Source organism: Epinephelus fuscoguttatus, linkage group LG1, assembly GCF_011397635.1.
Source record: "Epinephelus fuscoguttatus linkage group LG1, E.fuscoguttatus.final_Chr_v1".
Classification (NCBI taxonomy): Eukaryota; Metazoa; Chordata; class Actinopteri; order Perciformes; family Serranidae; genus Epinephelus; species Epinephelus fuscoguttatus.
In genome coordinates this window covers 35,105,958-35,132,179 of record NC_064752.1, presented here as the reverse complement: position 1 = coordinate 35,132,179, position 26,222 = coordinate 35,105,958, and the positions used below count along the sequence as shown (strand labels likewise).

Genomic DNA, 26,222 nt, shown 5'->3' with positions numbered 1-26,222 from the left:
TTCAAATATAGCAGCTGCAGGTCAGCTGGTGCTGGAACAGAGGCTCTTGTAGTGCCTCATTCTGATTCCATCAGCCCTTTCTCTACCAAAGTTGTTTTTCAGTGGAGATGAGGGCTGTGTTTACATATCTCGTCTGGCCTGGGAACGCCTTGGGGTCCCCCAGGAGGAGCTGGAAAGCGTTGCCGGGGAGAGGGATGTCTGGGGTGCTTTGCTCGGCGGATGAAAATGGATAGATGGATGGATAGATGGATGAGGGCTGTGTTTTAAAGGACAGCAGCTTTTGCTCTGTTTGGGATGAGCTGCAGGAAGCTACAGGCAGAATATATTCAGGAACCAGAGGCAGGGCTTTGCACAGGAGATGAGAACAACTGTGGCTGCAGAAGCAAAACGTGAGGTGTTGGTTAAAGGAAGTCATAAACAGGTTCTGAAGGAGGCTTAAGACGTGACGTTGCAGTGGACCAGAGATTTGGCCAGATGCCTGTTGTACTGTGTCGTGTTGTGTTGTGTTGATGAAGGGCTCTCACCCTATTTGTTTTGTGCAGGTGTCCAACGTCTCACCTTTACTCTCGTCGTTCTGGGTGCTCTCTGGGCAGTGAAAGGCTCGTTGTCTTCAGTCGACGAAGGGCGCTCACCCCTTCGTCCCTGTTGCCTCAAGGTGGTCAAAGGCTTAGTGTCTGCAGAAGATGAAGGGCTCTTACCCCAACTTTTTAATTACAATTTTACTGAGTTGTTTTGAATTTTGAGACTCTGTTTGTGTGTTGTTTGTTTGTTTGTTGTTCCTCCCCTAAGAGATGAGAACAGTACAGGCTGTCACAATGAAGAAACGGAAACCACAGATGACACGGTATTGCCTAATAGGCATTTTTATCCCTCGGGTGTACTGAATGCTACAAGTAACAAGGACTTTGTGTTTTTATATTTTTCCACAGACAGGATCCTAGGTTGGATCGTAATTGTCCATTTTACAAATTGTAAACCTTGCTTTTTGTTTAAATTATCACATATAGAGTAAATAATCTCATTTCCATGGTGGTATTCTAGCTTCCAAGGCTCCAGCCCTGAATGTTCTCTCAAAAGCCCTGAATTAAATTAAATCTTCTAGGTGTCATAAGTACCACAAATGAGCCCCAAAATATACAACACCTGGCTGCATCCCTCTGTCAGAGCTCTGTTTGCTGTGTTTTAGTCTAAGATAGCAGGCTACATGTTTCACACTGGCTATGAGTCATGACTGTGACATATAAACTGAGGACCTGTGTTCAAGCTCTCATCCTGGCTACCTGCCAGTGTCATCTGGTCTGCTTAAGTGTCCTTGAGCAACACAGTCCTGAGTGGAGGTGGGAGGCACTTCTCATCTTGTTACTTGCCATACAATAGCCATTCTGTCCACCTAGGGGCACTATTGTCCTTTAGTTACTGCTGCACACCGCAGAAGAAGAAGCTGTAGCTGCATGCCTGTAACGATGGCGGCCGCCCTGAGAGGAAGCTTAGTAACATTGGTCAAGGTGAGTGCATAGATAATGTTCAGACTTATTTTACACACACGTCGGTAGGAAAGGAGTTGTAGTAGCTGCAGTTGTATTTTTTTAAACTCAAGCAGCGTGTTATCTTCTACTGTCAGAGAAAAAGTAAGACCGGCTTGTGTCATTGGTGTAATGATGCTAACCATGAGCCTCCTTCATTGACAGCCCGTCTGAATAGCTTCTGTCATGTTCAGATAAAAGCTGATAGTTAAAGTGCTTTCATGTCAGCTGGTCAGTGAGAAGAGAAATCTTGGTCATCAGTAGATACTTGTCAAACAAGTCCATGGCTAATACCATATAGTGAATAACTGTATCATGTGAGTGAGATAGTTAGCTTAATTTGCTAGTAAGCTAGCTCAGTTAACCCTGACATGGTAACGTCTGTCAGAGAACCATCAGTTACTTTAACATACGCATAACAACTGCAAAGTATGGTGGCTAACCACAGGCTGACTGTTTAGGAAAGAGCAGACCAGATTAGTCTGTCTCTCCACTTCAGATAATATACTGTACAGCATTCTTGTGATCTGATAACTTGTTGTCAGTCATCTCCAGTTTTTCCACTTGCTGGATGTTTAAATGTCAGTGGGAGTCAAGAGATGTGCAGTTGCTCAGGTTATCATTTTAAAGCCTGCAGGTGGCATGGCATATAGTGACATAGTGAGATGTCATTTCAACAGATAACAGCTGAAGTGAATTGTTTTGTTTATTCCCTGTAGTCCCTATCTTGCCTACAGGTCAGTGGCCCATGAGCAAGGTTAGAAATGAGCACCAGCCACCAGCCAAATGCTGCTAAAATATGCAAGTGGCTGCTACATTTGCTCCACTCACCAGCCCCAAAAAACTGGTATTCTGTTGAGTGGTTGGTAGATTTTGAATTGTCATCCAGGATCCTCCTGAAAGATGTTATTATTGTTAGCTAAAACTAGGTGTTACAAAAACATTTTAGTTAACTGAAATAGAAATAAAAACTAGACTTAAGAAAAAAAAAGAAAACTAACTAAAGATATCCATATATACTTACAAAACAAAGTAAAATAAGAATAAATTTATATACACAGGAAATGTCTTTCGTTTTAGTCTTGTGACAATTCAGTCAAATTTGTCAACACAACAAGCATCAGGAGGCTTTGGTGCAAATGTTTTGTTGAGACTGGGATGTCTTCATGACTGTGACTCAATTACATTCACAAAGGGTTGTGTTTGTTTTATAATACCTATTGTGAACTTATTAAATCTAGTCACTGCCACATGTTATAATACACAAAAACCTAAAACCTATAGTGAGGTTAAACTAAATATTTTCAAACAATAAAAACTGAAGTGAAATAGACAAACTCACTGTGTAAACTAGCTGAAACTAAACTGAATTCAAGACAAAAATTCAAATAATAACTAATGAAAAATACAAAACTATAATCACTTTGGTCTACAGTGATAAGAGGTCACACTCATCTCTGCCCGCCTTAATATTATCTAATCAAATGTTTGTTCTTTGTGACTAGCAGTAGGCAATATAGACAAAGTCAGATATAAAATTATCACAGTATTTTATTTCATATTGTAGTATTGATACATGATCCATACTGTTTTTTATGGATACAGTTGTCAGTCTGTTTCTAACTTATCCAGTCAGTTTGATATTTGGCATTGATTTAAAAATCATATACACATCCAGTATTGCCATAAGGAAATGTTTCTCATATTATATTGCTCTTTGATTTGTAGCATTGCCCATAATGGCCTAAAAAGTTCTTCCCATAGTTTTCTGTCAAAATAAATTTCAGGGGTCATGAGATGATTAAATGAGTTAAACAGAAGAAAAAACATTCCTGCATAAAATTAGAGCAGTACTTATCGATCAGTTTTATTGATTAAGCTGCCAACCATTTTGTCAATTACTCAATTACTTGTTATTTTTTTAATGGTTTCACTGAGCCAAGTGTCACATTTCCAAGTGTCTTAATTTGTCCAACAGTCTAAACTCAAAAATGTTTAATTTACTAAAACATAAAAGAGAAAAGCAGCAAATCCTCACACTGGAAAAGGTGGAACAATATTGGAGATTTTGAGAAAGGATTCAAATGATAATCGCTTATCTAAATAGTTGCCAAAGGTATTATCTGTTGATGTCATAACTGATTAACTTTTTTTTTGAATGAAATCCTGGATAGTTTTACCTCTGCTGGCCTCTAAAATTGAATAGAATAATGGGAACATCCTGTAAAATGCTCACATCTCATAAGCACATGCAAACTGCAACAAGTGGTCACAAGTAGAGCCTGCTTTTTTTTGAGGTCACAAGTCAACATAGCTGGAAATCATCATTGTACCAGGAGATATTAAAGGGGTAGCTCTATGATATGGCAAAACCTTAGACACATTTGTATTCTTTAATGGTGTACCACACTGTGCATGTTGTGATTGTCTTCTCTCTCCCATCCTCAGGGCCTGAGCAGCCCCCGGTGGCAGCAGCTGGCCTCTCGACCACTGAGTGTGTCCACTGCTCTCTGCAGCTCAGAGGCTCCGCCGGCCCGCGCTGATGCTGTGTTCAAGGTCACGATGGTGCCAGGGGATGGAGTGGGACCTGAGCTGATGACTGCTGTCAAGGAAGTGTTCAAGGTACAGTAACACAGATGAAATCATCACTACTGTTTGTCTTTTTAGAAAAATATGGTGCACTACAGCTACAAAAAACAACAACAAAAAAAACCTTTGTCCCACCTTTGGCTCACTACATGTATTTAGCCTTAATATATGCTGATGGAATTTTAAATGAGTGTAAAGTAAGTGACGAATGGGAAGACTAAATAGGCTGCAGACTGAGGGGGAGTTTGGCATTTGTGCACCCTCAGTTTATGTCCACTAAAAGTGCTTGTTTTTGCCACTGACAGGCTCAAATTGTTATTTTAAGTGTCTTACTCTACAGAGATAGACCTTTTTGTGAAAGAGCAAGATCCTTTTTGTTTAACCAGAAACAGCCCTGAAATCGCTATCACCAAGCCCACCAGACCCCATTTAAATAAACAGTAATTTTATCATCGTAAAACACTCCTCAAGGTTGACAGAAACAAACCAAGGCTCATAAAGAATGTCTTGGTTGGTCTTTCAACTGTTGCGACATTCAGCAACTCTGGTTTGGTTAAAACAAACTCTTAATTCACCCACATGAGTCACTCAAACACAAAAAATGGGAAAATGGGGTCCAGGTTGAAAAATACCAAAGTTACCCTTTAAAATGGCTGGTGTTGAAGTTGACTTTAGTTTGTCTTGTCTCCAGGCAGGAGACGTCCCGGTGGAATTTGAGGAGTTTCACCTGAGCGAGGTTCAGAACATGGCCAGTGAAGAGAAGCTGGACCAAGTGTTAAACTCTATGAAGACCAACAAAGTGGCCATGAAAGGTAGCTTTACTTATTCTCTTGTCTTCTCTCATCATTCACCTTCATTTATTAACAAAATACGAGTTATTTAAAAGCTGTACAGCATACAAGGTCCAAAAGAAAATGGGATAGTACTAACATGTATGTTGGTGACATGCTTTGTTATCTAGGAAAGATTCACACACCCATGGAGTTCAAAGGAGAGCTGGCTTCATATGAGATGAGACTAAGGTAAAACCAGAAAGCAAGCTGTGCATTTTATGTGTGTATTTTGTGTTTCTTTCTGTTATTTTTTTGTTTTGTTTTTAATTAATCTACCTCCCTGTCATTCCCCAGGCGTAAACTGGACCTGTTTGCTAATGTGGTCCATGTGAACAGCCTGCCAGGCTACAGCACGCGCCACAACAACTTGGACTTGGTCATCATCCGCGAACAGACTGAGGGGGAGTACAGCTCCCTGGAGCATGAGGTAAACAACACGCCCCCTCACTGCAGTCTGATGATGAACGGTGGTTTTAAACCCACATAAAAAGGAAATGGGTTTTATTTCTTTGAAGGGGGAGATTTCCCTTGAGCTCACAGAGATTTGGCCAGCGTTAAACCGGGAATCACAACAAAGATGAATCACTCTGACAGAGGTGCTGAAAGGGTACTGTGTGTGTGTGTGTGTGTGTGTGTGTGTGTGTCTGTCTGTGTCTGTGTCTGTGTCCTGTAGAGCCTGTTTACGCCTGGTATGAACATGCACCTTGGGTGAAAACGAGTGGACAGCTCACACCTGGCATAAAAACGTCTTCACATATGTCTCGAGTGACCACTTGTTATCGGATCCCACTTCCCTGTTCTGGATGCAAAGAAAAACATTTAATTCACTACATATGATACTTTGCTGTGGAATTGTGAGCTCTGTGGCGGGGAGAGTTGATGACAGTCCTCCCAGCTGCACACACAAAGTGACACGACTGTCTTTACCAGTAAATGGTTATTAACAGGTTTAATGACTGAGTCAAGCCGTTTCGATGTCGATGTGAGTTTGTTGGCAATCTTTAACAGCTACTGCTGTGTTAGCTCGTGCTAACCAGGCAGACAATGAAATGACTATTCACCAGGAGGAGAGTGGCTCTGGAGACCCTCCCTCAGCACTGCATCTATGTAACAGCAGCAACAGAAAGTTTCCATATCCGTCATACGTCAGCTGAGTAGGCACTTCTTCAGTTTGGCCCAGGACACATTAGCATACACACTGCTGAAAGAATGTGGCCATATGCGGCCCAGACCACCTCCAAATGCAGTCTGAGTGAGCAGATCTCAGGACACATTGAGGTCACATTGGGTCCATTCACACCCATACTTAGAGCTGTCCACTTCTGATCCAATTACCCAGGACGCATGTTGATATCAGGCATGAACAGGGCTGTAGACTCAGTTTATTATGAAAGTTTGCTGGCAGTGTGATGATTTACACCTTGTCTTCATTGGCAACGTAATAAACTTCAAGCCTCACAGGACAGTTTGCAGTATTGCACATACAGCATGTGTGAAATATGAGCTGTGTAGACATCTCTGCCCTTTAAAATCAAAGTGAATCTGGTTCATCAAAGGGACAAGGGATGGACAACTGAAAATGTGTCCGTTTCTGATGTATTTTCATGGTCTTGCGCTGTTAAGAGTCAATACTTAAGGCTGTATTAAAATGTATGTACCCTCTTTTTGCTCTGTAGAGTGTGTCGGGTGTGATCGAATGTTTGAAGATCATCACCAGGGAGAAGTCACGGCGCATTGCCAAGTTCGCTTTCGATTACGCCACCAAGAAGGGACGAAGCAAGGTCACTGCTGTTCACAAGGCCAACATAATGTACGAATAAAGCAAAGTCCCCTCTTTGCTTTTTTAACTATTGTTATTTTTAATCATGTCCTTCTATAAATTCCTAACATTGTGTTAATTTGGGTCGTGATTTGCAATCTCAGTCACAGCAACTCTTGTCTTCGTCCCCTGTCTCATTACAGGAAACTAGGTGATGGCCTGTTTCTGCAGAGCTGTGCGGAGGTGGCACAGCTGTACCCCAAAATCAAATACGAGAACATAATCATTGATAACTGTTGCATGCAGGTATAAACAGCCTCATGATTCATTCTCCTGACTGTATCAATAAATTATTCGCTTTAGTGTCGCTTTTATATTTCTTGTTCAAACTTGTTATTGTCTGTGTCTCTTTGCTGCAGCTGGTCCAGAACCCGTACCAGTTTGATGTGCTGGTGATGCCCAACCTGTACGGTAACATTATTGATAACCTGGCGGCGGGGCTGGTTGGAGGAGCAGGAGTTGTTCCTGGGGAAAGCTACAGTGCAGAATATGCTGTGTTTGAGACTGTGAGTTTCCAATGACCTTTCACACTGTTTTCATTCTTTAGCCAGCCAGTCAATCTCTGGTTTTACTCTGACCCTTCTGTTTGTTTTTTTGTATTTTAGATGAGAATTTATGGCAGAAAATATTAATGGCACACTTCAGGATATAGCTATTGACACAGTATTACTGTTGGTTCAGCTCAACCTTCCTCTTGTGCTTGGTGATGGAGAGGACTTACAGGATTGCAACAGTGTCACCCCTGATCCCCTGTCTCTTCTCTCTTTCAGGGTGCACGCCACCCCTTTGCACAGGCTGTAGGAAGGAACATTGCCAACCCCACAGCCATGCTGCTCAGTGCTGCTAACATGCTCAGGCACCTCAAGTGAGTCAGCTTTTCGATTTGGTTGTAAGAAGTACATCATAATTCAAAAACAAAAACAGCAACAAAGGAGCAGTTCAACACCCAAATTCTAAAATGCACATCTTCCTCTTTTCTGTAGTGCTTTGTGTCAGTCTGGTTTGTTTTGGTGTGAGCTGCAGAATGTTGGAGATATTGGCCGTAGAGATGTCTGCCTTCTCTTGAATATAACAACGAGATGACACTCAGCTTGTGGTGCTCAAAGCACCAAAAAAATCACATTTGGAAAACTCAGCCGCAGTGTCTCTTCCAGAAATCATGACCTGGTTACTCAAGATAATCCACAATCCTTGTTGTGAGCAGTTTCATGTGGGATCTTTTTTTCTTTCTGCCAAACTACACCTGCCAACTGTATCACTGCGCAGAAGGAAGCACGAATCTACTGCTAGCTCACCTAGCACCACTGAGTTAGCCAACGTTACAGCTCAGCTGAAGAGTACACAGTGAATGTTTGTAATCTGCGCTGTCACAAGCACAAGCCTTTTGTTCATGAGTAGATGCATGGTTCCTTCTGCGTGGTTATACAGTTAGCAAGTGTTATTCTATAGGCAGAAAATATTTCCTACATCTGATTCCATTATATTTGAGAGAAGGGAGACATCTCTAAGACCGATATCATATACTCGCACTACAGATAAGTGGAAATATCTATATTTTTATTATTATTATTATTATTTTATTTTGGGGTGAACTGCCCCTATTAGTTCCATTTTGTCTGAATGTTGAGAAGTGTACAGGAAAGTTCAGGCCACCCCTTAATGTCACTGTATTGTGTTGCAGCCTGGAGTATCACTCCCATATGGTGTCAGATGCTGTCAAGAGGGTCATCAAACAGGGCAAGGTAAGTGTGTGTGTGTGTGTGTGTGTGTGTGTGTGTGTGTGTGTGTGTGTGTTGCTAGTTCTACCTACTGAATGCTCAGTGGTGCATTCAGGTTGTGAATGTGGAGACACCTGCCATGACAACACTAACAGTATTAACACCAAGAGGGAATGTTTTCTGTTAATATAAGCAGAGCAGTATAAAACGTATGGTTCTGCTTTAGAGGGGTGTACTACGAAGCAAGATCAATGGGTTAGTGAGGTACGTTGAGTCTACAGAGTTTTCCATCTTTGAAGGTGGTTGTCTTTTAACCTGGCTAGATCACCATGGTAACTTATGCTGCACGGCTAACCTGGACAGCACCAGTTTATGTTCAGAGTTTCAGCTTGAAATCAGCTCAGAGCGCCTTTCACAGCTCCTTTGAATAGTGCCACTCTGTAGTCAATGTCAGTCTGAGCAGTACAGGTTCTCCCCAGAGGCAATTCGTTATAAATGCACTTTATTTAACCTCGTGTTATATCACATTAGTCATGCCACCAAAGGAAGCTTTGCAGTTAAGAGTAGTGCTTACTGTACAGATCATGTTGTTTTGTTTTTTTTTTGCCACACCTACAGTACATCAATGATGCTGAAAATCTGTGCAAGCTTACTAAGCTACTACATGTGTTTTTCACCACATGTTCACATACACAGCCACACAGTGGTAGCCGAGGCTACCATACAAGGTGCCACCTGCTACTCAATAAACATTCACACGCTCTTGCACGCCGATGGAACAGCCAGGATACTTCGACATGCGAGAGGAACCGAGGATAGAACCGCCGATTGCAGTGGACAACCCTCTTTACCTCTGAGCCACATTCACCCTATCTTTCTCTGGTCCATTTTAAAGAAGCTTTCTATAAAACCACAGGTAGCATTACGTATTAATAGTTCAATTTTTTATTAATTAGCATGAAGTTTGCTTGCATACGATAATTCCCTCACACTTTACCGTAACGTTACCACTTTGGATTATATTTTTATGCTTGGTCCTGATTTGCTAAAGTTCTTTTTATACTGCTGGTATATTACAGCTAATATAACACCAAATTGAAAATTGACTAGTCTCTTGGTATTTGTCACAGATAAAAATTAGTGAATAAAATTCATTTAACTTCTTTTTTTTTTCAAGAACTTAGGTGATTTAAGATTTAGCAATTAGTTACTTTTCTAGCAGCATTCCTGTCTTGCCTTACCTGAGTCAAGAGAGTTTCTTTTTATTGTAATACGTTTTTGTATTCTTGAGAGGTGGTATGGATCGATCATTTTTAAATAACACACTGAACGCATTATTAAAAGCCTGAAGAAAAAAAGCCATGGTTAAGAGAGCAAGTTGATAATCACTGTCATGAAAGCCCTTATCTCTGACTGGGGCTTTAGGGTTTGCCGAGCCAGCTCAAGTAAGGAAAGCATGGCTCTGTTGAACTTGCTTTGTGATACACTCCTCATGAACGTGAAGCCAACAGGACTTGTATACCCTTAGCTTGTTTTTCTGAACTAACATGTTGCTCATCAGTTTTGTGGGTCAGTAACTGTAATCTTATACTAACACTGTCAAAATGCTGCAGCCACATAAGAAAATGAAAAATACAATATAGATAAAGGAGCTTCTTCAGATAAATCATATACCAGGAATGACACCAGCATGTTAAGTTCAATGTCAGCAGTTCTTGATCCACAAATGTCTGTGTCTTCCAATAATCAGTAAACTGTGCTTCAGTATGTTAGAGAGCCTTTCACTGCTGACTTCTGAGATTGCATATCTTACATCAGCTCTCCTCTTGCATTTCTCTTTGCTCAATGTCAGTCTTATAAATGTGCAAGATGCATTTGTTACCAGGGCAACCAACCTTTTTCTTTTTAAACTCGCTTGGACTAACTGTCTACTGCACCTGCTCCACATTGATACTAACATGCACTGACACAAACACCAGCATGAAGTCGGTCAACCTTAGTCCCTCAGATAAAATGCATGGTCGATAACAACTTCATGACAGTTTTTTCTCTCTTTCATTGCTCTTCTGAAAGAAGTGACAAAAGCAGATCTGTCAGCTTTTGATTTGAGGCAACTGTGTGAATTTAAGGAATGCCTGTCATTTGAAAGCAGAATATGCCTGTCTGAAGTGCCCTTCCTCTCCCTCTACCCTATCCTTTAATGCCCTCCTCTCCTTGTACCCCATTATCCTGTGTGTGTGTTTCTGTGTCTGTGTGTATCTGTGTGCACGTCCCAGGTACGGACACGGGACCTTGGCGGTTACTCTACCACCAGCGACTTTGTGCGTGCTGTTGTGGAAAACCTGCGTCACCGACCTGTTTGCTAAGATGTTTCATCGCACTCTTCACTGACATTTCCTTAAATGTGGACATTGCTTTTAACATGAACTGGACGCATGTTAAGACTGGCGTCCCTTCTCATTGCTTAAAGACAATTGAGCCATTAGTTACATCATAAGTTATGTGGTTTATACCGCATTTGCTCATACATCCAGTGGACTCAGCGGTGCCTTGTGTTGTACTTTACTCAAAAATGTGCAGTTCTCTCATAGATTTGCATCATTCATCAATATTATCTCGACACCTTCCCCCAACTATGGGGGAAGGTGTCGATTCTTAGCATCTTTTTGCTTTTGCAGTTTCTACATGGCTTATTAATCTGGGAGAGCTTTTTGTCTGCCCATTTTCATGACCCTGTGCTTGTTCCGTCAGCCATGTTGGCCACACAGACAGTCTCCCTCTGCTTGGGCTGGACGATACCAAAAAAATCATACATCACGGTATTTTTTTTACCAAATACCTCGATATCGATAGTGCAACGATATTGTAGGGTTGACTGTTGGTACTGTCACAAAATATTGACACAATGAGATTTTTAATCATGAGTAATGTGGATATATTGACTAAGTGGTTAAAGGCAAATAGAACAGCTAGAACAGTCTGGTAACTTCAGAAAATGACATCACTCTACTGTAACGCAGGCTTTAACACCAGGAAAAGATGACACTTAACTTATAACCATATCTAAAATCTAGGACAGTATCTGGTCCATAAAGCCACCAGACTGCCTTTATCAGCAGTTTATATCAGCTTATCTGCTTTTGCCTCACACTTCACTAACTCACCTCACTTTTATCTCATTTTCTGACTGCCTCCTATTAACTGTGTTAGTATACAGTACGATAACATCATGATCCATTAATACCCTATCATTTGATTTCTGTTTCCATTGATTTACCATATGGCCAAGGCAAACCTATCCTAATGCAAAATGCATGTTTCTTGCAGTGAGATTAAAATACTGTTGATATTTTAACATTAAGATCTAAAGAAAACCAAAAATATCCAGTTCTTTCAGGCACTACTATACTGACTGTGAAATAACTTTCAGGTGCTGCAACAAAATGAGAACTTTTATAATAATTCTACAGTTTCATAGCCACAGAAAACCTCCCTGTGTGATGGCCATAAAGCTAGTCTGAATCATACATTGGTATAGTGTAGATTATTTGATACATTTTTAGTCTTTTGACAAAAAAACAAAATGGGTTCATTCATATTTTTTACATTTATACATCATCTCCTAGGACTCACATAAACAGATTTTGTATAAGATGGTGCTGCCTGTTACCACAGAGCTTTTTTCAGGCCATTGATGAGAATTTAAAACACTGCTTTTTGTCTTACTGTGCCACAATTTAAGACTTCACAATTTGTTCGCTGTTCACCACAAATAATGAAAGATAAATTAATATATTACTCACTCCACTCATGTTTTGACCTTTGGGTTTAATCTAACTTTTCAAACTTTCTGGAGAATTTGTACCACCAACAGTGTAAACAGTGTCATGTCCTTTGTGTTCATCAGATGTTCTTTATTGAGATTTCATACCTGCATATTTAAGCTTGTCAAAAGTGTGATGTGATAATGAATAAATAACATTCTGTTGTCTCTTAATAGTCACTGTTGGACTGAATGATGTTGATTATGGTTGAATACTAATTGATATGATAAGACTAGCCCGGTGATAGGCAACCTGTGGCCCTTCTCCAGTGGCTCCCTGTGGCTTTAGCAAAAACATTTCATGGAAAATTATGTTATCTAACATTGCAATGTTAATTTATAATTGTTGTGGGCCTAAAGTGATTCTTACATTCTTCATTTGTAAAAATATGTAGCCAATACACTGACTAAAACATGCGCGTTATTGTTATATAAGTATAATCTGGAGTACCCCTAGTTAGGCTAGCTGTTTATTCCAGATCCAAAAAAGGGAAAGAAAATTTAGAATTTATTGTTGCGTGGACAGATTTGTTTGCTTTCACCACCAACACTGCAAAGTTAAAGTACCAAATAATTATAAAAAGCCCACTGCTGAGTATACACATTGAGGCGATGAATGCTCATTTAGACTCATTACTAACATTGATGGGCTAATTTAGACTGAATAGGCTCTTAGCCTCAAGTAACGCTAAAAATAAAACTGAGAAAAGAAAGACGCTTAGGAAATGACACTGCTGCTTTCTAAAAGTGTGTATCTGTTTGTGTATCCTGTGGGTGCAGCTCTTAAAGGCTCTCTAACACACAGGCCGTGATACTGTATGTGGACATGTGTTGCTGCAGCTGTGCATATAGTAACAAACTGTCCTTATGTTTGCAACAGGTGCGCACTGGAGACCTGGGGGGCTATGCCACAAGCGACGAGTTCACCCGAGCTGTCATTGCTAACCTGGCAGTCTAAGCTTTGTATTTGCAAATCTGTCAGCTGCTGAGACACGCACACACTTTTTTAATTTACATCCTGTAAAGCTGATCTCTTGACTGATTGATTGTACGCCTACAGTGTACTCCAGCAACAACACACATTTTCCAACATAAACACAGTGAGATGCAGATGATGTGCAGCAATATCCACAAACTCTGGTTTGCAGTTGAGCATATCATAACGTGGACACTGAAGGCAGAAAGAATACGAGTTGAACATGCAAAGTCTTAAAATCAGCACAAAACATGTTTCCATACTGTTACACTGGCACACGTCAGCCATTCATAGTTTGTTCTCTGCCAAGATCTTGTAAGTTAATGGTTTTATGTCTGGTCATTAACCAGTAGTCAGAATATGATGTATGTATGCTTTCATATTATTTATTAACTTTAACTTTTAGCTTCATTGCTTCTTCATTTAAGATGATATAAATAATAAATGAGATATAACATCTTGTGTGCAAAATCCTTGCGTGAACGTGAGACTGATGTAGTATTAAGTGTTATGAAAAGTTTATCATGGCTGCTGGTGGCTCAGTCAGCACGCATCCCCATGTGTCTGAACATACGCACGTCAGGTGGACTGCAGAGTCTGTAAAAATGATTATAAGAGTGTCTGGCTTTGTTAGACTGTTATGATCCAGATCCAAAAGAATAAGTGGAGAAAAAGAAACTGAACAAAATCCACCATGTCTGCACTGGTCTTTCACTCCAGTGCACAATGTTCATAGACTTAATAATAATTATTTTTAATCTATTTGTATGTGTTAAAAAATGTCAGAAAAATTCTTCCCAACCCCAAACCAAATTGCTAGTTTGATCCAACCAACAGTCTAAAACACAAATGTCTTCAGTTTACTGTAATAAAAGATTAAAATGTTCATCACATAAAAACATAATTTGTTGAAATAGTAGTAAAACTTAACCATTAAAATCATCATCTTACTTAAGACATTGAGCAATTTATATTGACTTTTCAGCGGTAAGCCTTTCCTGTATAGCACCCCCAAACTGACAATATGTATTAAAAGTTGATCAGACAAGTCAAAAATATTACTGAATATATCCAGAAATAACAGTGTTAGTTAGATAATAACAGTGTTAAGTTTGATGCTTTTTCTAACATACAAGGAGTTGAATTTAAAAAAAAAAAAAGCATAAAGCTTAATATTTACTTTTACTCTTAATTTTCATTATTTAACTGATGATACTATTTATTGATGTTCATAGTTATATTTTGACTTTACTGATAACCTTTTTCTACATTTTGTCTGTTGCAAGCCTCCATTCATGAACCTCTTATTCTTTATTATTTAGGATTGTTATGATTCAACCTTTTTTCTTGAGTTTAGATCAATAACATGGTATGTTTGCAATAAATTCATAACTTTATTTATGAATGGGACACTTTGGTATGGACCACAAGCCAACTTTTAAACTTAATGGTATTCAACGTGCCTTATACGTTAATTTATTTGTTGACACAGAGAACACACATTAATATCAATACAAATGCAAACAAACCAAAAAAATTATCTGTAGTTTTTGGGCAGCTTGATGTATACATATTAAATGTGTTATATATATATATATATAAAGAAATGTTACATCTATGAAGGTTTTTATAAGTTGGTGGGTTGAGAAACAGAAACAGACAGACACTGACACTGAGTCAGTTTTTAAAAGAACAGTACCACAGTGTAGAAATACTCTGTTATAAGTACAAGTCCTGCATTTCAAAGTTCACTTAAAGTAAAGTGCAGTAGTATTAGAAATGAAATATACCTTTAATACAGAAAGAAAGGTACTCATTATGCAATGTTATAATTACTGATGCATTATTTCTTTCTGTATATACTGCTGGGTAGCTTGTGAACTCCACCAGGGGATCAGTAAAGTCTTATCTTTATCCATAAAAATACATCAGAATTTATTTGTTGATCATATTTTGTGTTAATTATCTGAAACTATTAACTAAAGCTGTCAGAAAAATGTAGTGGAGTAAGAAGTAAAATATTTGCCTCTGAGATGACATGAAGTAGAAGTATAAAGTTGCATAAAATGGAAATACTGAAAGAAGTGCAACTATAAAGTTTACTTATGTACAGTAGTTGAGTAAGTTTACTTTACTCTTCATTATTATGGACTGTTCATTACTTATGAGGGAGTAGGGGATGGTGCAAAATGGGGGAGCTATGATATTTTTTCAAGCACAAGGGAGAGACTTTGTTTTTCTATTCTGAATTAGGGAAAGGGCATACAACTTTAAATAGCTGTATTTTGTGTTAATTATAAATATCCGCTGTTATTATAGCACAAAAAAACTGACATACTGTGCTGTCTCTTCGTTGCATTGGCTCCAATGCTTTAGTCTGGTGTGAATATAGACAAAGTCCGACATTAACACCTGCCAAGCACCAAATGCAGGTAGATTATCCCATTGGCGGGTAAATCTCAGAGTGCTACCTGCCACACTGGCGGGAAAATGTACCAAAATAGTCATGTAATAAAAATCTATGCTGAGAGTCTCTACTGTGTCTTGGGGATATTTAGGTGTGTGTTGGAGTTTCACAGATACACACACTGCAGATATATTTTTATGCGTGTCTTAATGGTACCACAACCTGATCATTGCGAATGCTCCTAGTTTTGCAGCATTGTTTAAAGTATGGTAGATCAGCTGATCTGCTAGAATATCATTAACCACTGGACTGCTGCTAGCTTCCATTAGGCTAAAGTGTAGCTGAGAGTTATAAGTTGCCCCCATACTTATGATGGTAATAAAATAACAAGGAGGCTCTGTAGTCTAAACCAAGATGGCAAACTTTTTATTGCCTCCCACACTGTCAATGCTGCTTCTGTTCTTACCTTTCACAATAAAAGCCCAAGACATACACACTGCATAACTGCTTACCAGAAGGAACTTATTCACATGCAGAGGCTGTGGTGATGAGTTGGTAAATATATTAAAATCATTTTGCTTGAGATTTTGCTCTGACCTCTACTTTAAGTTTGTATACAACATTCATTCATTCATTTTCCGTAACCGCTTATCCTGTTGGGGGTCGTGGGGGGGCTGGAGCCTATCCCAGCTGACATAGGGTGAGAGGCAGGGTACACCCTGGACAGGTCACCAGACTATCACAGGGCTGACACATAGAGACAGACAACCATTCACACTCACATTCACATCTACAGCCAATTTAGAGTCACCAATTAACCTTATTTGCATGTGTTTGGTCTGTGGGAGGAAGCCGGAGTACCCAGAGAAAACCCACGCTGACACGAGGGGAACATGGAAACTCCACAGAATTGCTGGGTTCAAACCCTTTTGCTGTGAGGCGATAATGCTAACCACTGCACCTTCAAGCTTGTATTCACCATGATACGTTATTATCTCAATGAAATGTACTATGTGGAATAATAAAAGGCAAATTATTATTTTGGCCAGTAAAAAATATGCTTGGCTGGTGAGTCAAGTCAATTTCAGATGCTCAATATAGCCCAGAAGAAAAATGGTTAATGCTTATTTATGGTGGAGGGAGGGTCGTGCATTTTCCCTCAATCGCTCAGACAGGCTCCCGGAAAAATATTTGTAGCTCTGGGTAGGGTCGAGATAAAAAAAATAAAAATAAAAAACAAGTCACACCCCTCCTCTGACAAGTGAAGAACAGTCCCTTATAGCTCGAGTGTATGAAGCAGTGGTCCTCCTGCCCGCTGCAGTGACTGTGTGCCACAGGCTGCACCGTGCAGGCTCCAGCTCGGCCGGCAGGTGTCGCTGCGGGCTGTGCAGAAACAGTGTGGAGAAGAGACGGGGCCTGGCCTGGGAATTTGCTGCTCGCTTCCCATTCTTCCTATGCAGACAGACACACAACATGGCGGACTAGAATAGTCGGCCGACGCGCCCGGATACAGCGGATAAACCGTGGGATTTAACACCCAGGAAGGCCAAGAAAGTACACTCGGACGGGACGATAAGTTAGGACGAATCGAGGATTTTAAGCGGGGGTGCCGTCCTCGCCTGGATTTAGCAGCTAAACTGACTGTGAAGTGTTGGCTGTGTGTCCCAGATCGTGCTTCCCTCCTCTGCTATCACCCAGGTCCCCCCACCCCGCTCACACTCTCGGTTCCTGGGGTGTGGAGACAGGGGCCGGGGTTGAAAAACGTGGAAGAGAAGGAGAGGATAAATTCCTGCTTGGCTCTGGTTTCTCTCCCCCCACCCCACCTCGGGTTTCCTCTGGGCGCTACAGGAGTTGTGGTGAGTTTTCTTGTTTTTGTTGCGCAAAGCCCGAGTCACACTTGTTACAATGTCGCTGTAGCAGCATGTTTCCTCTCGCTGTAACATTGTGTCACCCACAAACAAGCACTTTGTCCCCCACATTGAGCCGAGCGGGACACAGTACAGGGTACCTGTGTCACGGCGGAATGAAGCCCGGGTTTGTGCAGGGAGCAGGGCTGCGTTTAATAGTTGCTGTAACGCTTCAACATTTCAGAAGTAGCTCGGAGGCAGGGAGGGATTTTTTTTGGCGAAGGGGGCTCTCAAGAAAAGGGGGCTTACGGATGAGTGCGACAACATTTTAGAAGTCAGAGGCTGTTGTTGATCCAGCTCGGATGCTGTTGCGCTGGCAGTGGAACAAAGAGGGGGTCCAGGTCTGGGCTGCCTCACTGGAAAGTACACTTTATTGATCAACGCTTTGTTATTACACGTTCACAGAGGGTGGGGAGCTGGCTGGATGACTGGGTGGGTGGAGGAGCAGGGGGGCTTCACGCGACCCACAACAGGAATTAGGTCGCCCCAACATTAACATGTATGCTCTGTCAAATCACAGCGGCTGCTTTGTGTTTCTTCTCCTGCACTCTGACATGGAGTCTCACAAGAGTGCATTCCCCTTTACAACCTCTCCCAAAGTTTTTTTCTAATGATTAATTTTCCCCTGTTTTGTGAAAGTTGGGTGTAACCAAGCATACCATTTCAATCTGGTGGGTGTTGAGTTTTTTTTTTTTTTTGTTTTTGTTTTTTTACAGTTTTTCAATGCATTACTTTAACTTCCACTGCAAGTTATGATCACACATACTCATCAGGACCAGGATTACTCCTTTAAAGGTCCAGTGTGTAGGGTTTATGGGGATACATTGGCAGAAGTATGTTTTCTTCAGTGTATAATCACATGAACATAGGAATCTATATGCTTTCGTCACTTTAGGTTGAGCTGTTTATATTTGTATAGGGAGCAGGTCCTTGTCCACAGAGTCCACCAGGCTGTAAATCTACAGTAGCCCTAAAGGACAAACCAAACACTGGCACTAAAAAGGGCCATTCACATTATTGCATCAGCCCCTTCAGGATGAGAGCATTGGAGAAACAATGATTTTTAAAGCGTTAAACTACTTTATTCAGTATTACAGGTTTAATTCAGCGGGTTTGTTAGTTTTAGAGAGGAAGAGACCTCTGAACATCTGGATCTAAGATATCAATATATATAATAAAAGTGGGCTCACATTAGTGCTGGGCCATTTGCCCCTCTGGGACGTGGCAAACAGCATTGGAGAAACACTGATTTATAACGTGAAACTGCTTTGTTCAGTGTTTTTACCAGTTTAATTCACTGGGTTTGTTAGTTTTGGTGAGTAAGAGACCTCTGCGGACCATTTAGCTCCCGGTAAAAACCTCCTGAACGTCTAGATTTTAAGTTATCAGAGAATACAGGTGGGCACACATTAGTGCTGGACCATTCGCCCCTCTGGAACGTGGCAAACAGCGTCAGGGAAACACTGATTTGTAAGGTGAAACTGTTTAGTCAGTGTTTTTACAGTTTAAATCACCAGGTCCATTTGTTTTGCAGAAGAAGAGACCTTTATGGCTAATTTAGCTCCTGGTAAAAAACCTCCTGAATGCCTGGAGCTAAAGTTATCAGAGAAAAAAGTTCAGCACAGATTAAACTACTAGAGAAAAAAAAGGTGAGCACAAACAAGCAGGTGCTGGGCTAGCCGCCCCTCTAGGATGTGCCAAACAGCATTGGAGAAACACTGATTTATAAAGTGAAACTGCTTTGTTCAGTGTTTTTACCAGTTTAATTCACTGGGTATGTTAGTTTTGATGAATAAGAGACCTCTGCGGACCATTCGATTCCCGGTAAAAACCTCCTGAATGTACAAATTGGTGCTTGGCTAGCCGCCCCTCTGGGACGTGGCAAACAGCATCAGAGAAACACTGATTTGTAAGGCGAAACTGTTTAGTCAGTGTTTTTACTGGTGTAAATCACCAGGTCGGTTTGTTTTGCAGAGGAAGAGACCTTTGCAGATAATTAAGCTCCAGGTAAAAACCTCCTGAACATCTGGAGCTGAAGTTGTCAGAGAAAAAAGGTGAGCATAAATTAGCAGGTGCTAGGCTAGCTGCCCCCCTGGACGTGTCAAACAGCATTGGAGAAACACTTTTTTGTAATGTGAAACTGCTTTATTCTGTGTTTTTAGCAGTTTTTATTACCTGGTCCATTTGTTCTGGAGAGGAAGAGACCTCTGCGGATAATTCGGCTTCTAGTAAAACTCTCCTGAACACTGAAGGAATCCTAACTAGGAGAAGCTTCAGCTGGTTGCAGTCTGCACTCCTAACAGCTAGATGCCACTGAATCCCCCTAAATCTTACACACTGCTCCTTTAATGGCTTGGTTTTGTCATGGAAATGTTTACGATTAGATAAAAAAATAGGCTTTAATACAATAGTTGCTGCCTAATTTGAGAGAAATATCAACTACAAGGAAGCAGGGAGAAGCATCATCAGGAATGAGGAGGCATGGCTCTGACATATCTGACAAAGCCTTTGCTATGTCTGCCTGGAGCTTGACTCATCACGTCTGTTCCGGAGCTGCAGCACATATCCACCATACCTCTGTGCCTTTTCAGAACACGCTTTCCACCTCACCGAGGTCGCCATGTCATGTTCAGACCATCCAAGTGCAAAAAACTTAAGTTGCACCTCCTGCAAACTTATATGACTCCTCTTTGTGCACCAGCAGGCCTACCTGACCTCTGTTTGTCAGGCCTGGACACGTTCTCTCAAAATGCTGTTGAACCATGGTTGTCAAACAGCCCCAGCTCAGGAAAGTCAGACTGTGTGAGGGGAAAAAAAGGCAGAGCTGTTATCATCTTGCTCGCTCTGTCCATATCTTCTTCAACCTATTTTAAGAAAAGGGAGTTATTTCTGTGTTGGGATCCTGAAAGGGTTTCAGCACAGGAACTTGAGTGATCCTCACACCACACTTTTCATGATTGGCCTAGTTTCTAAAAATAAGAATAAAGTATAGCTTGAAATCGCCGTGTTGGAACTTTGCGTGAAGTTTCGATGGGTGGGATCTGTGAAATTACCTCCGTGTTGTGAAATTTCACAATTTCAGGGTGCTGACACAATATAATGAGTTGGCTCTTTGGGTGGGGCGGGAGGTATATTTTTGTTTCCACCTGTGGGCCTACGTATTTTCTGTGGAAGAGCACTGTAATTCTGCCTCTAACAGGATAAACACAACTGCATTTAGAGGATTGTGAGGCGTTACAGAGCCTGGTATAAGGTGAAATGTCATTTGGTCTCAGTGACATTTATTTCGTAATACAGGAAATAAACCTGTGTGATGACTAAACATTCCTAAATGCATTATCTTGCCTTACTTGGAAGACTTCATCCAGAGTCACCCAGCTTTGTTCTGTCCTTCTGTAGTTCTGGAGTAGTAATTATGTAATCCCCTCAGATTATTGAGTAAATCTTTGTTTTACATCCTCCTGATGTGGGATGATTGATGTTTCTGGTTCCCCATGGCTGCCATGGATATTCATAGGAGTGTATTTCTTTGCAGTGGACTTCAAAGACTGGGTGGGATTTTGTATTCAAGAAGTATTTTGGATGCGTGAGAAGTCTCTTGTGATCTTGTAAACTCATGTGCCATCCAGGTCTTTCAGAATTTGGCTGCTACCTCCTTTTCCTGTGTTGCTGTCACCATAAGGTGGGATAATGGCCCTTAATGTGGAGTTGTGGGTGAGGGGGAGCTGAGTTTGGCTGAAACAGTGTATTACCACTCCTACACATAGAGGATTACACTAGGCTGGGCGATACTGTAACTAGAGGTACATAAATTCTTTAATTGCTACACAGTACATCTAATCAACTTAGACAGCCATGTTAATGTGTCCAGCATTCCCTGTTTTGTGGGAATTTTTGTGTCATTTTGTTAATGAAAAGCAGAAATTATGAGTAAAACAACACTTTCAATCACATCATGTTATTGTCCACTAGTCAGTTTATCCTCACAGAGAAAAAACTTTGATGTCCCTTTTTAAACAATGCCTTCATAGCCGAGGTCAAATTTAGGTCAGATTCAAAACCAGCTGAGAGCTGCAGTTATAAATATTTAGATTTGCCCTTGGCATCGGCCTTCGAGCCGGCAAGACCTTTCTTGCCCTGCTGTGAAAAAATGTCCAAAGAGCATGTTAGCAAGCCTGAGTAGTCTTTGAATGCACCACCTATAGATGGGCGTGGAAGAAAACGGGTTTTTGGAGAAGGGATGTCATGACACTGCTGTGAAGTGAAGTCTCAGATGATTGTCTCTTCATCTTGGATAGGCTTCTTATCTTCCAGAGGAAGAGGAGGGAACGAGCGCAGCAGGATGGTCACTTCAGATATGAGGACCATGACTCTGGGTTCCCATTAGTCCTTTTTACACAGAGATTGTGCACAAAGTCCCTTCTTTATGCTGCCTCTGTAGTTTTACACAGAACCAAACAACGGTGGCATCATGCCACTCAGTGTTTGGTTTTAGACAGCATGCTAGCATCGCAGAGGCAAAACAGGACAGGACGGGCGTGACCTGTAACATGGCTTCTAGTGTGACATATAACAAATGTATCGGGCAGCACTTTATAATGGCATTAACATGGCAATAACAATCATTTTTCTGTCCCTGTTATAGTGTTCTCCCAATTTGCGGACATTTTTAGCTTCTGTTCTTCTTCTTCGAGTTAGCTGCTAACAACTATAAGCTGTTTTTTTATTCAGTCTCCCACAGTGGATCATGCATAACATGTTGTCAAAACGTCACACCCATCTTGTCTGTGGTCCCGTCCCGCCGGTTGTTCTGTTTACACAGACCTACCTAGACTCCTGCCTTGAGGGGGCCGTGTAAAAGGGGCCTCTGTTAGAGAACCTAAATGACCAAAACAAAGACAGAAAGTGATGCAAAGCTGTTAAGCAGCTTTGCATCACTTTGGATATAATTGGAAATGTTTCGATGTTACTAGGCGAATGTATCAAAGTACATTTACTCAAGCACTTTACTACTTACTTACTAACTCACTCTTATTGTCACTTTATACTTGTACTCTACTACATTTCAAAAGTAATTACTGTACCTTTTACTTCACCACATCATTTGTCAGGTATTAGATACTTATTTTACAAGTTAAGAACTTATTTAAAAACATCTGAAGTAGGGCTGGGCAATAGATCAGTGGAATGTGACTAGATATTGTCTTAAATTTAGGATATTCTAATATCTAATAATGTAAGTGTTGTGTTTTCCTGGTTTTAAAGGGTGCAATACAGTAAAAATGATGTAAATATGTGAACCTACCAAACTGTCCTAGCTGCTCTGTTACTCACCTTTACCCACTGAGTCATTACATCCAAATTACCAAATTATTATTTATTATTATTACCAAATGATTATTTATCAAAGCATTCTCATTGTGAAATAAATATTTTGTGAACGCACCAGTAAAAAGTCACCAGTATCGTCACAGTATCAATATCAAGGTAGTTAGTCAAAAGTATTGTGATATTTGATTCTCTCAATATCACCCAGCCCTGGTCTGATGAGCTTTATATGATATGAGGCATTAGGCCCGTTTCCACCGCAGGAACTTCGGGGTAATTTTACAGGGCCGAGGCCGTTGGTGCATGTCTCCACCACAGGAACCACCCCTGAAGGACAGAGTTCTGGAAATTTTACAGGGGTTAAACAAGTCCCTGCCTCGGAGTAGGTACTCAGAATGGCCCCGAAAAACTCCTGGGTGGGGCTTGGGGTTTACTTGGTACTGATTGGATATTCTCAAGGCGGGATGTGACGTCAACAGAAAGTGTCAAAATAGGCGGCATTTTTAAAACTCGCCCCGGTCAAAATGGTAGCACAACAATTACGTCACATCCAGAGCCCGGTAACTTTACAGGAACCTTCCTCCTACTCCGCCCTTTCAGTGGAGACACGGCAGTCGAGAGGGCTGAGCGAGAGAACGTTCCTGTAAAGTTCCTGCACCCCAAATAGTACCAGGAACTTCTTCAGTGGAAATGGGCCTATTGTTATAAAATGATCCACCCAACAGTGTATTAAACAGCCAACTGTAACAGCAAAATGCTGCTCACACCTGAATAAATCTCTCACAGTCATTCAGTAATATAATATAAAGTAGGAAACACATTATTCTGTATTCAGTACTTTGAGTTCTTATACTTTTAAGTACATCTTGTACAGTGGTGTAGTGGTAGTTGAAGAGGTGGGTGTACTGCTAGTTACATGGGCAGGTTACCGATGAGGAACTGGGCATACTCTCCTATATATTACAATGACGTTTTAGCTGATAGGTGGGTATACTGTAACTGGATAGAAATACAAGTGTGTATACCCCGTATACCTGAGTATACGGGGTATACAGATGCAAATTTCTTAAATGTTAAATGTGGTCTAACCACCAGCAGCTCTACATGGCTGTAACTGTCACAATCAGGCATTGATCAAAGAATAGTCGACAAGATGAGGAGTCTGACCAGGCAGAGACCTGTGCTGCAGGATGTGAGGAATATATGTGATCTGAGATAATGTTGTTGAATATCACGATAACATTACATAAATGAACACATATTAAAGTGTACTCACTTCTGCCTCGCTGCTGTTTTCAGTATACTGCTTCAACAAATTGCTTGTTGAATTAAAAATATGAAAGGAAATTATTCCCAACATTATTTAATTGAACAAACTGAACATTGAACTGAGCACAAAAGGCACCAATAAAAAAAAGAATGATAGTTACATTTTTAAGTGTAGTTTTCTACTTATACTCTCTTTCGGCTAACTCCAAAAATCCCTGAGTGCAGCATTGCAGTTTTTCAAGATGTCTTTATCATGCAAGTCGATATCACAATGACAGTAAAGAAACAATATATTGTGCAGCCCAACTTGAAACTTTTTGGCACTTGGTGCTACACACACATTTTGGTCAGTACCAAAAAGTATTAAAGTTAAATCTCTAGCCTTAGCTGCATGCTGGATGTTGAATCAGTGTTGGTGTTCAGTTTCAAATGGCAGAAGTGACAGTGAATCAGGTTTCGTTGTGGCCCTTAAGCTGGCCGCTTGGCCCCACACCACGCTTCAAGGTCACAGTGGCTTCTGTGGGGAGGCCATGCTTTGCGCCTCCACATCCTCTCTGTGTCCAATGTGGGAAAGCTTGAGAGGCCCCTGGCATGCTCTGTGAGAAACCCCACAATGACGCAGACACAGAGCAGAGCTTCACTGACTCACCACTTTCACTCATTGAAACAAGTGAGTTTTCGTGCTCCTTCCAGCCTGATGGAACCAAATCATCATTACAGGCTTAATAACAGACACAGCGGTCACTCTTGCCCGTATGATTAGCCAGAATAGTAATCCCCGGCTTCTCTTCGTCTTTTCATCAACTCACCAGCCCGTGAATGAAGCCAACAGGGACACAAACCACACCAGCAGGGAGTAGTATCCCTCAGAAAGGGAAGTCCAGAGGATTGTGGCTGTTGTATGTGGCACTGGGGACATATAATCTGTGGTCTGTTTGGGAGCAAGAGTCCTAGCGGCCCTGGGTTAGGCCTACTTCAGTCTCCCGTGAAGAGAAGCATTCACAGTATTCCTGTTGCCCCGGACCCCCCCCCCCGCTCTCAAGACATAGAAACAGTATAAATATGCCATGAATGGAGACAGACAGACAAGCATTATCTAGCGCTGCAGCGGCTAGAGAAGCAGGATGCCTTGTAGAAAGCCAGAGGGAAATATTTCTCTGCATGAATGGTAAAGTCCCCTTAACCACCGCTGCTGGTGTCATGTCAGCAAGGCTTGTGGGGTTTGTGTCTGTTGGTTTTCCAGCTCACTCATTTGCCGAGGGGCATCCCCTTTGAATTATTAATAAGATTTGTTGATTTGAAGAATAATACTAAACACAGAGGATTCCCACAGTGATAGTAGTTGTATTTGTTTGGCCACATTGGGATTCTGCTAAATCTAGATCAAACAACACATAATAAACTGAGGAAACAGCTGCAGCCATTAAGGATTCCAGGCTCAGGGTAAAGTATTTTCTTCCCCCGAGAGATCCCTTTTGTAAAACCTGTCTTCGTCTTGAGCTATTCATTAATTCATGTCCATGCAGTCGGAAAAGATACTTATTACTTCACCTCGGGTCACAGGTAAATACAAAAGCATAAGTGAAATCCACAGACTTGGGTGGGAACTCTCCATATTAAATAACTACCTTGCATTGATCTTACGTCTTGGTCTTTGGTTGTCATGGAGATGTAATTGGACTTCCTTTATATTCTACCTATAAGTGTTCCTTTCACTGTGTGAATGAAATGGCATGGGAACAGCCCAGCCCTTTCACAACTGTGTGATTGCACTCCTATGAGGTCTGCAGTTGGCCACAGGCAGAGAAGCAACTGTCTTCATTAGCTGGTCGGGCTCACCACTCGCATGCACATTAAGCATCGGGTTCTGCTCAATGATACTGACTTTGGCACACAAAATAAGAAAGGTTTCAAAGTTCAGTATGTTGTTTTACATGATTAGATTTGAGAATATTAAAGATTAGGCCAGATTATAAGATCAGAGTTGACGTATATTCTTGTATTGTCCTCTATATGTTGTCTCTCAGTGT

At 41.0% G+C, this 26,222-nt stretch overlaps 2 protein-coding genes across 3 annotated transcripts in view; both read left to right on the top strand.

The window, feature by feature from the left end:
- Positions 1–1,416: 1,416 nt before the first annotated feature.
- On the top strand, positions 1,417–13,738 carry idh3b (isocitrate dehydrogenase (NAD(+)) 3 non-catalytic subunit beta). 2 transcript variants are annotated; one of them, XM_049574670.1, is made up of 11 exons: positions 1,417–1,505; positions 3,972–4,145; positions 4,804–4,924; positions 5,074–5,134; positions 5,240–5,372; positions 6,622–6,755; positions 6,908–7,010; positions 7,124–7,270; positions 7,535–7,629; positions 8,446–8,506; positions 13,186–13,738. In XM_049574670.1, the coding sequence occupies exons 1-11, from the start codon at positions 1,452–1,454 to the stop codon at positions 13,261–13,263; spliced, it is 1,161 nt and encodes a 386-aa protein (XP_049430627.1). In that variant the 5' UTR covers positions 1,417–1,451; the 3' UTR covers positions 13,264–13,738. The 2 variants fall into 2 exon arrangements, with proteins under 2 accessions (XP_049430627.1, XP_049430619.1); XM_049574662.1 differs by lacking the exon at positions 13,186–13,738 and adding an exon at positions 10,759–12,479.
- Positions 13,739–17,131: 3,393 nt separating this feature from the next.
- ptpra (protein tyrosine phosphatase receptor type A) overlaps positions 17,132–26,222 on the top strand; it is a 37,802-nt gene continuing 28,711 nt past the window's right edge. Inside the window, exon 1 of the mRNA XM_049574574.1 lies at positions 17,132–17,544. The gene's annotated coding sequence lies outside the window, so the exon portion shown is untranslated. The remainder of the gene's footprint in view (positions 17,545–26,222) is intronic.